The sequence below is a fragment of the Theropithecus gelada genome, chromosome 1 (genome assembly GCF_003255815.1).
Source record: "Theropithecus gelada isolate Dixy chromosome 1, Tgel_1.0, whole genome shotgun sequence".
In the NCBI taxonomy this organism is placed as follows: domain Eukaryota; kingdom Metazoa; phylum Chordata; class Mammalia; order Primates; family Cercopithecidae; genus Theropithecus; species Theropithecus gelada.
Window position 1 is genome coordinate 138597439 of NC_037668.1, and position 15564 is coordinate 138613002.

Below are 15564 nucleotides of genomic sequence, written 5' to 3' on the forward strand. Positions count from 1 at the left end.
CCTCTCCCTGCTCAGATCCACATTCTAAGAGCACCCCCGCTCCGGCTTGGCCCACATGGCCAGCAAGGAAGTCCTGGAGGACAACCGGCCCCAGCACAAGCTCCAGGCTCTAAAGCCACTGTCAGCAGCCTCGCTTCCCTCCTGGCCTGTTCCAGGAAAGCTTCTGACATGTTTCTCACAGAAGTTATGCATTGAAAGAATGACAGGGGAGGGAGGGGCAGGCTCTCCCCCAGGCAGGAACACAGGCTGCTCCTATGACTTCTGGACCCCAGTCCCTCACAAGGCCCCATCCTTCCAAAAGTCCTTCTGGGAGGTCATCAGAGCCAAACAGGGCCCTCCCGTGAGCAGTCACTCGGCTTCTGACCAGATGGACACCAGGAGGTTAAAAAATGCCAAACGTCAAACACCTTCCAACAAACAGGGCCCTTCCCAGCAGGCTGGGTGAAAAGTGCTTAAGGGCAGCGGTGAGTAAGTAAAGTTCCTTGGAGCTTTGGCTTTACCTGCCAGAAACTAGGCCTGTTTACAGAGAAGGGCTCACGGGAATTTCTCTACCAGCAAGGGGTAAAGATACAGCTAAGGATAAACAGCAGCGAATTACAAACCAGGTGCTGCCCTAAGCCCAGCTTTTACTAAGGCATCCAACAACCCTCGTCTGACAGACAAGAAATCCCCACAGAAAATGCAGCGGCCCAGGAGGCTTCCCTTCACTTCAAGGTGTTCCTGAATCCCCAGTGATTCAGTCTCTCTCTATCACCACCTGGTATCCTCCAGCTGCCCCCAGCCTCAAGGGAGGACAGGGAGCCTGGGGGGAGCTGCAGCCCACAGCATGGGAGGAAGGCGCACCGGAAGGGGAGAGGAGTTCCTAGCGGCTGCTCTCACGGGTTCTCAGGATCTGTCTCTCCGTTCCCAGAACTGGACTGGTAGGGGAGGGGAAGCCCTACCACCCCTCTGGGGCCTAATTACAGAGCCTGGCCAGGCTCAGACTTCCACACACACCACAGAGGCCTGGGCTCTAGTCCCAGGGATGTCACAAATAACCATACAGCCCTGGGCCATACGCTTCTTCTTGGCTCAGCTTCCTCATCTGTAACAGGAGAGAAGAAGAACCGTCCTCATCTCCAACACAGAGCTCCTGAGACACACAGAAAAGCCCCTTTTCAAGAAGGCTCCTGAGAAGGAAGAAACACATTCCCACGCCCCTGCCAAGGGTGCAAAACTCTTGGATCTAGAGCGCATCTATCTTGCTGCAAAGTGGACCCAGAAGAGCACTGGCACTGCAGGAAGCATGGCGTGTGCCCTCAGCAAATCATGCTGGCATCACTGCCTGCCACTCATCGCTGGCCTTGTATGCAGCCCTGTCAACAAAGGGGCATCATGCCAGCAGGTTAGAGCAAACAGTGCTGCTGCAGGGGGTCCTGAGGTCCTAGCCAAAGGGTCCGACAGCATCGCTGCTGTGGGATGGCTCTGAAGGCCATGGCAAGCTACAGCCAGGTCTTGAATGGTGTCCAGAAACCAAATGATATCGTGAGTCTTTCACAAAACTAAGTCATTCCATTTATTATCCTCTATCTTGAGGCATGTCCTTTATACTTTTGCACTGTTAAAACGTCCTTTTGAAAAGATAAAGTGATGGTATAAAATGGTGCTGCTTTGTTTTAAATGTCCTCACATGCAAAATTTAAAAAATAACCACCCCAAGCCCGTTCACCCAATGTTTGTTTTAAATTTTACCACTGAGATGAGGGACACAAAAGTTTGGGGGGATGGGGCACAATGGTACCAGAGAGAGCTTTGCTGCTGGTGTATTAACAGTATCCAAAGGGTACTGGCATCTTTGGGAAATTAAGCAACAAGAGCCAACAGCCTAAGCAATGCCTGTTTTCTAGCATAAGAGAGTTACCTTACCTCTTAGGAAACCCAATGGAGTCTCATAAACTATATTTAAAAGCAAAGTGTTTTTCTGGGAGTAAGGGACACCCTAACCTTTTACCTTTTAAAAATAATAGGATACCCAAGGGTCCATTCCCTCTACTCTTCATTCCTGGCCCACTGACATGCTTTTTCTCATATGAGCATCTCCTTGTTTTCACAGGTCAAATTTCAAAATCCTTTCTACACAGAATCAAATAGTATTATTGCTTCCTATTTCTTTACTTTTTGTTTCCTGTCTTCCTCTCTCCCCTTCTCCTCTCTCCCCTTCTGCCTTAATGATGTGAATTAAAAGTCCCTGTGTGAAGGCCCCAGGAACCACCACAGTGCTATGCACAAAGCAGTGCTCAACTCCTTCTGGCAAGTCTTCTCTAGTGTCTCCTCTATCCATTAAAGTCTCATTTCTGTAAGTGTCCAGTTCCCAATGTATAGGTACAGACGAGATAAGTCATCTCCTCTGAACCTGCAAGACTGAAGGATAAATGGAAACAGGGATAGAAAATACAGAAGAAAGCAAAGGAGACAGAGGAAAAAGATCTAACATATGTGTAACTGGAGTCCTAGAAAGAGAGGAGAGACAGAATAGTACAGAAACAATATTTGAAGAAATGATGAAAATTTTCCAAAACTGATGGAAGCCACAGTTCAAGATGTTCTGTAAACCCCAAGCAGAATAAATACAAAGCAAACCACACTCAAGCATGTCACAGTCAAACTGCTAGAGAACAAAAACAAAAAGGAAATCGTAAAAGTAGCCAGAGAAAAGAAATAAGCCATAACTTTCAAAGGAGCAGCAATAAAACTGATAGCCACATTTTCAAAAAAACAAAGTAAGAAAACAATAGAGGAATACTATTAAAGTGATCAAAGGAAACATCGAATATACTACCCAGCAAAAATATTTTCAACATCAAATATACTACCCAACAAAAATACCTTCAAAAAACAAAGTACGATGATATTTTCTTTTTCTTTTTTTTGAGATGGAGCTGTCGCCCGGGCTGCAGTGCAGGGGCGCCATCTTGGCTCACTGCAACCCCCATCTCCCCAGTTCAAGTAATTCTCCTGCCTCAGCCTTCTGAGTAGCTGGGACTATAAGCACCTGCCACCACGCCCGGCTAATTTTTTGTATTTTTAGTAGAGACGGGGTTTCACCGTGTTAGCCAGGATGGTCTCGATCTCCTGACCTCGTGATCCGCCCATCTCGGCCTCCGAAAGTGCTGGGATTACAGGCGTAAGCCACCACGCACAGCCGTTTAATATATCTTAATAATATCTAAAAAGTGTTCTAAGGTATTAGCATTATTGGAGAAGTAGTAAAAATAATCAATCACTTATTTTTATATTGTAATAAGTCAAGATGCATGCTGTGATCTCAAGAGTGATCACCAAAAGAACAGTAAAGGAATATAAAACATAAGAGCTAACAGAAAACATGCACAGTCATGCATCATATAACATTTCAGTCAACGGACCGCATATATGACAGTGATAGATTATATCACATTTTTACTATACCTTTTCTATGTTTAGATACACAAATACCATTGTATTACAGTTGCCTACTGTATTCAGTACAGTAACATGTTGCACAGGTTTGTAGCCTAGGACAAACAGGCTATGCCATACAGCCTAGGCATGTAGCAGGCTATATACCATCTAGGTTTGTGTAAGTACACTCTATGATGTCCACACAATGATGAAACTGCCTAACGACACATTTCTCAGTCTGAATCCTTGTTATTAAGACACACATGAGGGCCAGGTGCGGTGGCTCCTGCCTTTGGAAGGATGAGGCAGGTGGATCACTTGAGGCCAGGAGTTTGAGACCAGCCTGGCCAACATGGAAAAACCCTGTCTCTGCTAAAACTACAAAAATTAGCTGGGCATGGTGGCACACACCTGTAATTCCAGCCATTCGAGAGGCTGAGGCAGGAGAATTGCCTGAGGCTGCACTGAGCCGAGATCACACCACTACATTCCAGCCTGGGTGACAGAGTGAGATTCTGTCTCCAAAAAAAAAAAAAAAAAAAGAGAGGCATGACTATAATTTTTTTTTTTTTTTTGAGATGGAGTCTCGCTCTGTCCTCCTGGCTGGAATGCAGTGGCGCAATCTCGGCTCACTGCAAGCTCCGCCTCCCGGGTTCCTGCCATTCTCCTGCCTCAGCCTCCCAAGTAGCTAGGACTACAGGCGCCCGCCACTGCACCCGGCTAATTTTTTTTTTTTTTATTTTTAGTAGAGACAGGGTTTCACCGTGGTCTCGATCTCCTGACCTTGTGATCCGCCCGCCTCGGCCTCCCAAAGTGCTGGGATTACAGGCGCGAGCCACCGCACCCGGCCGCATGACTATAATTTTAAGTCTTTGATTAATGTAAAAGAAGGCAAGACAGGAGAGAAAAGGGGGGACATAACAAATAGGTCAAATAGTAAACAAACAAAAACTAAGGTAATAGATATAAACTCTAACACATCCGCAGTTGCATTTAAATGTAAATGGACTAAATATTCTCACTGTAAGAGTATCAGTCTACACTTAAAACACACAAAAAAAACCCAACTATATATGCTGCTCATAGAAGATATGCATTAAACATAAGGACATTTTAAAAGTTGAAAGTAGAGGGGAAAAAAAGATAACATGCAAGCATTACCCAAAACAAAGCTGGAATGTAGCTATAGCAATATCAGACAATGAAGACTTTCACCGAGATGAAAAGAGGCATAACATAAGAACAAAGGGTCAGTCCCTAGGAGGATATAAGAATTCTAAATCTGGCCAGGCACGGTGGCTCACGCCTTTAATCCCAGGACTTTGGGAGGCCGAGGCGGGTGGGTCATGAGGTCAGGAGATCAAGACCATCATGTGCCTGTAGTCTTAGCTACTCCGGAGGCTGAGGCAGGAGAATCACTTGAACCCAGGAGGCAGAGGTTGCAGTGAGCCAAGATTGTGCCACTGCACTCCAGCCTGGGCGACACAGCGAGACTCTGTCTCAAAAAAAAAAGAATTCTAAATCTGTAGGCAGCAAATAACATAGCTTCAAACCATACAAAGCACAAGTCAACAGACTAAAAGTAGGTAAATCCGCAATCATAGCGGACTTTTTAATGCCTCTCTCGATAGCTTATTGAATAAGCAAACCAAAATCACTTAAAAATCTGATCAATATGAATAATAAACCAGACTAGATAAGACAGATCGCTGCACTCAACATTAATTATTTTCAGGTAAACATGGAACATTTACCAAAATATTCCCATTTGGAATCAATGGCAAGACCCTTATTTATAACAAAAGAGAAAACCAAGGTAGGGCCCAAGGTCACATTGGAAGCAGAGTTGTAATTAAAGGCCAGCTATTATGATGACCTAAAGTTCAGTTCTGACCCCATATCCAATATATGGCCCTTTCTTTCACACCACTCTTTAATAAAATCTAATATCCACAGATTAACCTGCCCATAGCATCACAGTCATAATGTCCCATAGCCAAATTGGACTTAGTACTCATGCCCCCATTTCAGCATCAAAATGAGCCCCTGGAATTGGAAAGTCCTTGACTTCCACTTCTATATAGCTGAATACCTACTGCTAACCTTGCTGAAAACCCGTCTGGGTCCCTGCAGCAGCCCTACCTCCCTGAGACCTACAGCAATCCCCTTCCTTCATAACCCCGGGTAAAAACTTCCTAAAGTCTGCCAGTCTGCACCTGAAAAACACCTTTCCTCCATGAAGGGAAGAAAGGTTAGAGGTATTTTCTAGGAGAACAAAGTCGAACAGTGCGACTGGAAACCGGACAGTGACCCACCAGTAAGCTATATATTTCACATTGCAGTGAAGAATATACTTAAACAGTATGTATATGTCTCTGAAACTACAATATCTTGCCATGTGTATAGTTCATTCTAAGGATGCACAATATTAATTCTAATCTTTTCTATTTAATTCCATTCTGTTTAAATTGTTCTGTTTTTTGAGACAGAGTCACTCTGTCACCCCCGCTGGAGTGCGGTGGCACAATCTCAGCTCACTGCAACCTCCCCTCCTGGGTTCAAGCAATTCTTGTGCCTCAGTCTCCCAAGTAGTTGGTATGACAGGCACACACCACCACACCTAGCTAATTTTTGTATTTTTTCTAGTAGGGATGGGGTTTCACCATGTTGGCCAGGCTGGTCTCAAACTCCTGACCTCAGGTGATTCTCCCACCTCAGCCTCCCAAAGTGCTGAGATTACAGTTAACTTGTTTTTATATGCTGATCCTGACGCATTAAGTTAATTTCACAGTTTTCTAAAGGTTCATAACCTACAGTTTGAAAGGTTCAACTGGGTGAGCTAGAAGGCCCAGAAATCCCCACCAGGGCCAGAACGGCACGTTCTTTCCTGACCTGGCTTCTCTTTCCTCCCATCTTGCCATCTCCAAGCCTGAAACATCACCTGCCAATTGCTAGGGCAACAACATGCGTGTCTCTGAATCATAGCTATGGGCAATCCTCCAGCACACAGACACCCACAGATGGCTCCATGCATCAGGCAGGTGTCAGCAAAGGCTCCAGAGGCTTCTGATGCTACAAAGCACCCAAGACCAGGGCTTCAATTCTACTAACCCAGGCTCCCTCTGGCTGCCCATAATCCCCCACCCTCTGAGGAGAGCCCTCTACCTTTTTTTCCTACACATCTTCCCATATATAATCATTTCCACATCAGTCTCTTTCTTCCTTAACCCGTCACCCAAAAGGGTCTGACTTCTGCCTTCTTTGCCAGGACTTTATGGTGCTCCACCAGATTCTAATTCACCATCAAGACTTTCATTCTGACTACTTTTCCCAAACAGCCTGCCTTAGCTCTACCACTTCTCCCCACCCCACAAACACTCCCAGGCGAGGACTGCACCGATCCTGAAACACGTCAAAATCAGCCTTCCAGGGACAGGCTCACCAAGAGTCTAGAGTGAAGGGAAGAGGGAGGGGACAGAGAAAAGCTACCGATGTGAAAATAGGGTAGCTCCTGCCCTCAAAATCATGCAGAAAGAAGACAGCCTCCATTCAATATTTTAATAAGAAATAATACATGTTACCCAGTGACAAGCCAATATGCAAAGCAGGTAACATGCCAAGTCTTCCAGGGGATAAGGACCATTAGAGGCCATCAGGGTAGTGACTCTAAAACTCATTCTGACAGCAGAACTCAGGAAGGTGTGATATTCTATGACGGACTGCTTGAAATGCTACCCCAGGAAAAGGAAATAAGCAATACTCTTGGCTATCCCATAGATGACACTTCATACTAAATTCCTAAACGGCTAAGTAACAGTGGGTGCCAAATATTAAGGTAACAATTAGGAAAGAAAACCTTACAGTTGAGAAAATTCTATCCAGTTAACCAAGTCTGCTCAGCACCTTGGAGAGGGGGGCCATCCATCATTCAATGTCAGAACCCACACATTACCCAGCTCCCAGAATACCAGGCTCTCAGGGAGCACAGCAGTACATGAGCCTCTGCCCAGAACCAGTCTTGAACAAGTAGGATGGGGTTTCCAAAAGAGAACAGGCAGGAGCGGAGAACAGCATATATGATGGACGGTGTATGGGAGGAGAAACATAAACCAGAAAAGTGACAGGCAGACCCATGAGGGTGCGTCTCCATGACCCACCCAGCACCAGCACCATCATGGACCACTCAGACCTCTGCTGCCTACAGCCCTGCAACTAACCACTCACCCAAGCTCAGGATCCAAATCAAGCCACCAAAACTGTGGCTTGCATTAATTATATCACCCTGGAGAACCTACTGAGGACAGCTGAGTGTTAAAGAAATGCAATCCCAGTAACTAACTTACAGTGTACCACAGCAAAGGAGATGGCGCTTTAACAGGAACATCTGGGCCAGCGAATTAGCAGCAGACACGACAAACATGATGTCATCAGAGCAGACACAACTGCTATAAATCTTCACTATAAAATCACCTTTCAACTTGTATAAAAAGAGCGCATGTGTACTGGGCACGATGACTATTCAACCCCACAAAGAAAAGTACAGAAAAATGGCTTGAAACAGCAGCAGCTGGAGGCCACGGCATCTTGTCACTCCACTCATGAGCCGCAGGCCTGGGGGAACCCAGGGCTCCCTAAATGTCTGGTCCCAAGGGAAAGAAAGCCCTGCTGAGCTGCTGAACAGCCCCAGGGAAGAGCTTTTCCTCACTACCCAGCCTCCTTCCTGAGAGGCCTCCAAAGCAGCGGTAGTGAGCCTGAGGCAGGGGTGAAACAGAGATGCTGCAGATACCGCCTCCAAGCAAGGCCTGCCGAGCAGTCCAAGCTCAGCTCCTGGCACGGCATCGACCCTGTACCAACCCACAGGGAAGAGCCAGGCAGAGCTGGAATCCAGTAACTGAATCATCCTCCCATGAAAAACTCCAGCTCCCCCAACAGCTCATGCAGGGGCAGCTGTCGCCACCTCCTCCCGCGACACCTTCCCCGGGATACTGCTGGGTCCCCACCTCCAAGCAGGCCCCATTGTGGTGCCCAGGCAGGGCAGGTGAGGTGGCCCAGGGGTACACAGCCACCTTACCTCCGAAGTTGGCCAGCCGGCCAATCCTCGTCACGGGCACCTTCCGTTCCCGGGCATGCTCACTAAGCTGGAGGGAGACCAGAAAGAGACCTGTGGAATCAGCCAAGGGGACAGGACCAACCTTCAGACGCTCCTGTTGCCCCCACATCTCCTCTCCACCCCACAGGCAGCATCTCCGCCTGACAGCACACTCCACCAAGAGGAGGACTCCACGTTCCTAAAAACCCCAGACCACAGCACCCAGGAAAAGTCCCTAGAGCAGGACACAAGGCCAACACTGCTGTGGGTGGGAGCTACCTCAGCCCTCCAGGGGCCTCCCAGACGCACCGTCTGTTTGTGCTGCTTGTTCTCGGGGCGAGCCTTAGCCTGCCGGGCCTTCTCAATGTCCTCAGCTGTGAGGCCCCCCACGGGGGATTGGTCCTGGTGGAAGAACCTTCGCTGAAAGCCCATGGCAGAGAATGAGTCTCTGGGGTTTGCAAAGAGCATCCCGTTGGCCCTGCCCAGAGGGGAGGCAGCCTGGCCGGGGAGCCCGGCTTCTCTAAAGGGTCCACTGGCCACGTAGGCAGGAGCTGGGCCCTCGCTGTGGGCATGACCTAGGGGCGGAGGCGCTGACTGGTTGGGAGCGGAGGCTGCAGAGAAGTCTGTGGAGGCTCCGGCTGCCTGCGGGACTGAGAAGTGGAACTCCCCTTCTGGGCCATCGAAGTTCTCACCAAAATATTCTTCACGTTTATCCTGACCCTGCAGGGAGCAAAGACCAGCATGAGGAGAGCAAGAGCGAACCAGGAGCTCCTCCCTGCCTGTCCCCTGCTGCCTAGGACGGCACACTACCAGCATCCCGCCCCCTCCCACCTCCAGAGATGGCACGGTGCTGCACCCAAGACCCAGCACCCTTCCCAGCCTGGGAGCCGAGACCTGGGCTCCAGCCCTGCTTCTGTTGGGGCTCTGCTGTGTGGTCCTAGGTGGGACACTGAGCACCTACTGTGTGCCCAGCCGGGGCCAGGCCAGGTGCACACTACGCCCGCAGCGGGTTCCTCGCCTATAAAACAGAGCCAAGGAGACCTCCAGGGCTTTGGAGATGATAAACCAGGGCGCAAACGACGGGGAAAGCTCTGAGAGGTGAACACACAGCCTAAGGCCGGCAATGGGTGAGGGAAGCATACCAATGGGCCCACCTAAGCCCACAGCTCACTGCAGACATGGATGCCACCGGCCAGCCGGAGTGTGCATGTAAGAGATTCTCACTGGAGAGGTGGTCACAACCAGGACAAGGCCTGGCCGTCCCTAGGAGTTCAGGGTTCAGGGAAATGGAGGGGCAGGGGAGAGGATACGCCGTGTATTCTTTGTGACGGTCACCAGGGCCTGAGCTTCGGGCCCAGGTCCTTTCTGCTTCTGAACCAAGAGTGACCTTGAGTGAGCTCCTGACCCTTCTCTGCTACTTCCTCATCTGAAAATAGGGCTCCTCACAGTCACAGTTACTGGAGGCCACAGACAGGGCCAGGAAACAGCACCCAGGAGCCTATAATTAGAACAGCACCAGCTTCTGGAGGGAGACCAGTGGCCTGGATTCCCAGCTTCAACTGAAAGGAATGAAATGCGCAGGCAGCCGCGTGCTGCCTGCAGGGTACGCAGACAGCAGGAGACCCAAGCCTCTCACTCTGCTGTCTAAGATGTCACAGGATGGGAGGGAGGAAAGAGACAGGTTGTTACACTCACTTCAAAAACAGGAAACTGAGGCAAAGATGGCTGATGTGCTGGTGAAGGTCACCAGGCAGCAAACGACAGAGCCAGGATCCAACACCCAGGCTGGCCCTGCTGGCTGCGACACTATTCTCAGAGTAGAAACAAGTTGTATTTAAGTCAGTGCAGTGGCTCACACCTGTAATCCCAGCACTTTGGGAGGCGGGAGGATCACCTGAGGTCAGGAGTTCAAGACCAGCCTGGCCAACATGGTGAAACCACATCTCTGCTAAAAATACAAAAATTAGCCAGGTGCGGTGGCAGGCACCTGTAATCTCAGCTACTCGGGAGACTGAGGAAGGAGAATTGCTTGAATCTGGGAGGCGGAGGTTGCAGTGTGCTGAGACTGCACTGCTGCACTCCAGCCTGGGTGACGGAGCAAGACTCCATCTCAAAAAAAAAAAAAAAAAAAAAAAAATCCCACAGAAGTCATATTTAAATTCACAGAGCCCCCGGGAAAGCCTTGCCATGAGGAAGCCTGGACAAGGCCCTCCTTCTGCCCCATCGCTCCCATATGGTCCCCTGGCCCTGTGCTACTAACACCTGTCGGTGTCACTGTGGAAGCCCAAGGCCAGTGGGGGGTCCCCAGGGCCCCGAGGGGACCCGGGCTCAGTAAGTATCTGCTGAACGAATGCAGGAGCAACCTTGACGGGCTGGAGGGAGACAGGCTCCTGGAGTCCGTGACCTTCCTCCCCTCAGCAAGAAGGGAGACAGCGAAAAGTGAAGCACTGAGAGAGTGAATGGCAAAGCACCGCGGGTGGCCACCCTGCTCTGAGGGAGTGAATGGCAGCGCACCGCGGGCGGCCACCCTGCTCTAAGGGAGTGAATGGCAGCGCACTGCGGGCGGCCACCCTGCTCCGGTGCCTACCCTGCCCCGGTGCCTCCTGGGTGGTGTGGCTCATCACTCACCCCTACCTCCCAGTGACTGAGGGGGAGGCCCTGCCCCTTCCAGACACACTTCAGGAGCAGAGGGTTGGAGAGTGCCTGATCTGGAGGCCCCGCTCACATTATGACTAGGGCCTGCCCAGGCTGTCTCACTTCTGGGCGGGCCCAAGTAAGCTGGGCAAAACACCCAAGTTTTGAGTGTCCCACTTTCTGAGTGTCCCACGGGCAAAACACCCAAGAGTGAGGCCAAGGCCCCACACTGAGGCACCGAACCAGGCAAGGGGAGGGCAAGAGCACGGAGTCCAGGCTGGGAGGGGACAAGAATTCTGGTCCTGTCACTCGTTATGAGTCCTGCAGCCAATTGCTTCGTCTCAGTTTCCTCATCTGAGAAATGGGGGTGATGGTCCAGGCCGGCCCCCATCCCAGGACAGCGGTGAGGCTTGGAGGAGAGCACAGATGCGAGGACTTCTGAACATTAAAGGCAGGCATGCTCGGTGACAGAGCCACTGTATCACTGCGGGATCCTCCCAGAGCGGCAAGGAAGGGCCTGCGGGTCCTAAACCTGAGATTGTGATGCCTGGGGGCTGCAACAGCCTCACAGCCTGCAGGAGGGCAATGACCTTTGTCTAAAAATCAGCCATCCACAGAAGAGACGTGGAAGGAGAGAGGCTGTGACACAACCTCCAATGCACACATGCCTAAGGACACACACAGGTGCTCGCGCACAACAGGCACACAAACACCCCCCAATCCCATCTCCCTGACTGTCAGGGAAGTTGCTGGCGACTGTGCAAGGTGACGCCATGGTGGGCAGCGCTCTGCTGTAGCCAGCCCTGTTTATCGTCACCTCTCCAGCACACGATTTCACTAAAAACCACCCCTTGGAGTAAGACGTCAAGGCTTCCTGGACCTCGGCACAAAAGGTCATCTCTACCCCTAGATGGCACAGGGATGAGAGAGAGGCTGGAGATAAAGCTGCTTTTGGAAGGGCTGTGCCAGCTGCCACCCAGGAAAGGAGAGCCCCCAGTGAGGAGCCCCGAGACCCTCAGCAAACTGAAGGAGAAAAATGAGGTCGGGCCTTGGCGGAGGCTCAGCAGGCTCAGTGGGAAGGGCCTTCGAAGGCTGAGCCAAGCTGATGGACACCCGGGCCCCGGTAAAAACTGCATGTGTATGTCTCCAAAGAGCACACGTTGAAACCTAGCCCCTAGTGTGACAGTATTGGGAGGTGGGGCCTTTGGGAAGTAATTAAGTCATGAGGATAGAGCCCTCTTCAATAGGACTGATGCCCTCATAACAGAGGCTCTAGAGAGCAGCCCTGCCCTCCTCCTGCCCCATGAGGACATAGTGAGAAGATGGCCATCTACGGATTAGGAAACCGGCCCTCACCAGACACTGAATCTTCTGGCACCTTAATACTGGACTTTCCAGCCTCTAGAACTTTGAGAAATAAATGTGCATTGTTTAAGCCACCAGTCTATGGAATTTTGTTATAGTTGCCACCGCCTCACACAGGGGCCCTGTCCTACCCTGGAAGGACTGTGGGACACATTAGCTGGTGGGCCCTCAGGCCCTGGCCACCACAGACCAGTTGCCATGGTCACGGCCCTTGGTCTCCTCCAGAGCTCCAGGTCCCGCCCTCTTCCTGCCAGCACCCCTCCCACTGCCAGGCCCTCTTACCTGTACCTTCCCCAAGAACATGCCAATCTGCTCCACAGCCGTGGACTGCAGGGCCCTGGCCGCCATGATCAGCTCCCCTCCGATGCCCAAGTGCTGCAGGTGGGTTTCCACGGCTGCCTGGGTCAGCTTGACAAGGCCTTTGGCCACCATGATGGTGTCTCCTAATATGGTAGCCATCCTTTGGGGCTGAAAAAAAGGAGGCCAAGTCAGGGGAGGCCCCGGGACTCTGCAGGCCAAACCCACACTACCAACTCCACACGAAACTCTGAGCAGAAAGTCCAGAGGGCTGGTTTTTCCACTGATCTCCCCTTCTGCTAAGAGATAAGAAAGGGCCCAGGGCTCAAGGGAGACTCCACGTGACTCTGGACACTCCAGGGGAATAGAGCAGAATAAAGACCATTGAGTTGGTGGTGCAGTGTGCTCGCTGCTTCCCACACATTTCCTCTCCTGGGCCTCACAAGCACCCTACGGAAAACCTGAGGCACAGACAGGTGGTGTGATTCATGATTCACAGCAGAACCAGGGCTTGAGTCAGGCGCACAGACTCCTAGTCTAGGGTTCTTCCCTCTAGACCGAAACTGCCTATTGGGACAGGAGCATCCAACTCCCAAAGAACTTCCCTGCAAGGTCCAGGGGACCACTCACAGCATTGGTGCTCCAACCCGAACCCTCAGGGGCTGAGGCTGCCTGTCCCTGCCCAGCCGCCGTTGCTCTGCCCAGTGAGGCCTGTGACAGATATCCACAGACCAAGGGACAACCAGAGCCCCTCCCTGACCCCTCAGGGTCAGCCCACCCTCAGCTTCAACTATTCACCAAACCGATGTTTTCAAACTGCAGTCCAGACCCACAGTGCAATCAATTTGGAAGATCCTAACCACCATTCAAAAGAAATGAACAACCAGCACCACCACCAAGCACCACTACCACCACCACCACCACCAAGCATCACCACCGTTGCCACCACCACCACCACCACCACCACCAAGCACCAGCACCAAGTACCACCACCATCACCACCAAGTACTACCACTACCACCACCACCACCACCAAGCACCACCACCACCACCACCAAGTACCACTGCCACCACCACCAAGTACGACCACCACCACCAAGTACTGCCACCACCACCAAGTACCATCACCACCACCACCACCATCAAGTACCATCACCACGACCACCACCAAGTACCACCACCACCACCACCACCAAGCACCAACACCACCAAGTGCCATCACCACCACACCACCAAGCACCACCACATGATGCAAAATCAAAAAGGAAGCATCAAGGAGCACTGTGGGTAGCTTTCTTAGTTCACATGTCCTACTTTCAAAGTGGCAAATAAATAAGCCATCTAAAAAAGTACACACTGAACAGTACTTAGTTGTGCCTTTCTTCCTACCTAAACAGTTGCAACCTACATACCCAGTGAACTCCCAACTGGTGCCAAGTCCCACCCCAGACAGTGGTGCCAGAGCCAGGAAGCAGAGATGGTGAGTGCCCACTCTTCTGGAAGGAGGGCCTGACGAGGGGAATACCCTACAGATATATGGCCCAGCAAACTGGGAGGCAAAACCTGTTCTTCTCAAATCAATAAACACTGCTAAAAAAAAGATGTTGCTAATAAACACAGTCTGTCATTTGTGAGCACAATAACATGTAGACTCATTTCAAAACCACAGCCTGTACCCACCCGCCTTTGACAAATATTGCTGACCTACTGTTCAAGGCCCACACCTACACCTCCCCTTACCATACAAAGTGAACCCTTTACACCTCATCAATATCAGGTACTTTTTTTTTTTTTTTAAGAGAGGGGTCTCACTATGTTGCCTGGGCTGGAGTGCCATGGCTGTTTACAGGCATAATTGTGGCACCCTATAGCCTCAAATTCCAAGGCTCAAGTGATCCTCCCACCTCAGGCTCTCAAGCAGCTGGGATTACAGGTCCGTACTACCATGCCAGCTTAACACCAGGTATTTTTCTACAAGGGAGTCTCTGCTCTCATAGAAGTAGAAAGGAGGCAAGGGGAATAACTACCAGAAGGAAACATCTATCCAGAACTTTTCTCACCTTCTGCTTTCAAAAATTAGGTCTTAAAACCCTACTTCTAATGCACCACAATCCCAAAGTGCTTCATAATTCAACGATCCCACAATTTCACTGCAAATCCCTTCCAGGGCTGCACCAAGAACCAGGCACACAGTTACACCAGGAGGTATTTTCATCATGATTTTAAAGAAATAAAAGCCCCCAAACACATGTAATACACAAGTTAAAAATCCTATCAGCATCGTGACTTCATCTGCAAGTACCAAACCCTCGCTAGGAACACCAGTCTCCCACCCACCCTACTTCTTCCTGCAACTCCATGAGCACGTTTTTGGGGTCTCGCCTGTGAGTAACAGAAATGGAGTGTTTGGGCTCTGTGCCTCCTTGGTACAGCGGACTCCTGAAGGCCTCCGTGTGCCTGCCTGCTCTCCTCTGAGGAGGGGACAGCCAAAAGAGTGGCCACAAATAATAAAGCAGTGGAGGTGGGAGACAGGTGCTCATGTTTGGGAGTGTCCACTAGCCAGGCATGAAACCAAAATAAAAAGTCATCCAGAAGTTCCTTCAACACAAGTTCACTGACCTCTCCCAGTGCTCCAGGCTAGTTCCTGCAGGCCCCAGATGAACCTGCCCTGGCCCAGGGCTCATGGCAGCGTGGCAGGCCCGTACCTCTATAATGGGCACAGATACCAGGAAGACAGCTGGAGGCCAACTGATGCTGAC

General features: G+C 50.6%; 1 protein-coding gene across 3 annotated transcripts in view; it reads right to left on the reverse strand.

Annotated features, from left to right (window-relative positions):
• The window catches only part of COQ8A (coenzyme Q8A), a 44115-nt gene that overhangs the window by 11995 nt on the left and 16556 nt on the right, over positions 1 to 15564 (reverse strand). For 2 of the 3 annotated variants that reach the window (XM_025383927.1, XM_025384010.1), the window contains 3 exons: positions 12791 to 12976; positions 8819 to 9229; positions 8492 to 8558 (listed from right to left, as the gene is read on the reverse strand). In XM_025383927.1, coding sequence (XP_025239712.1) covers positions 8492 to 8558; positions 8819 to 9229; positions 12791 to 12967 — 655 coding nt within the window. In that variant the 5' untranslated portion in view covers positions 12968 to 12976. The remainder of the gene's footprint in view (positions 1 to 8491; positions 8559 to 8818; positions 9230 to 12790; positions 12977 to 15564) is intronic. The other variant, XM_025384085.1, reaches the window with a different exon arrangement.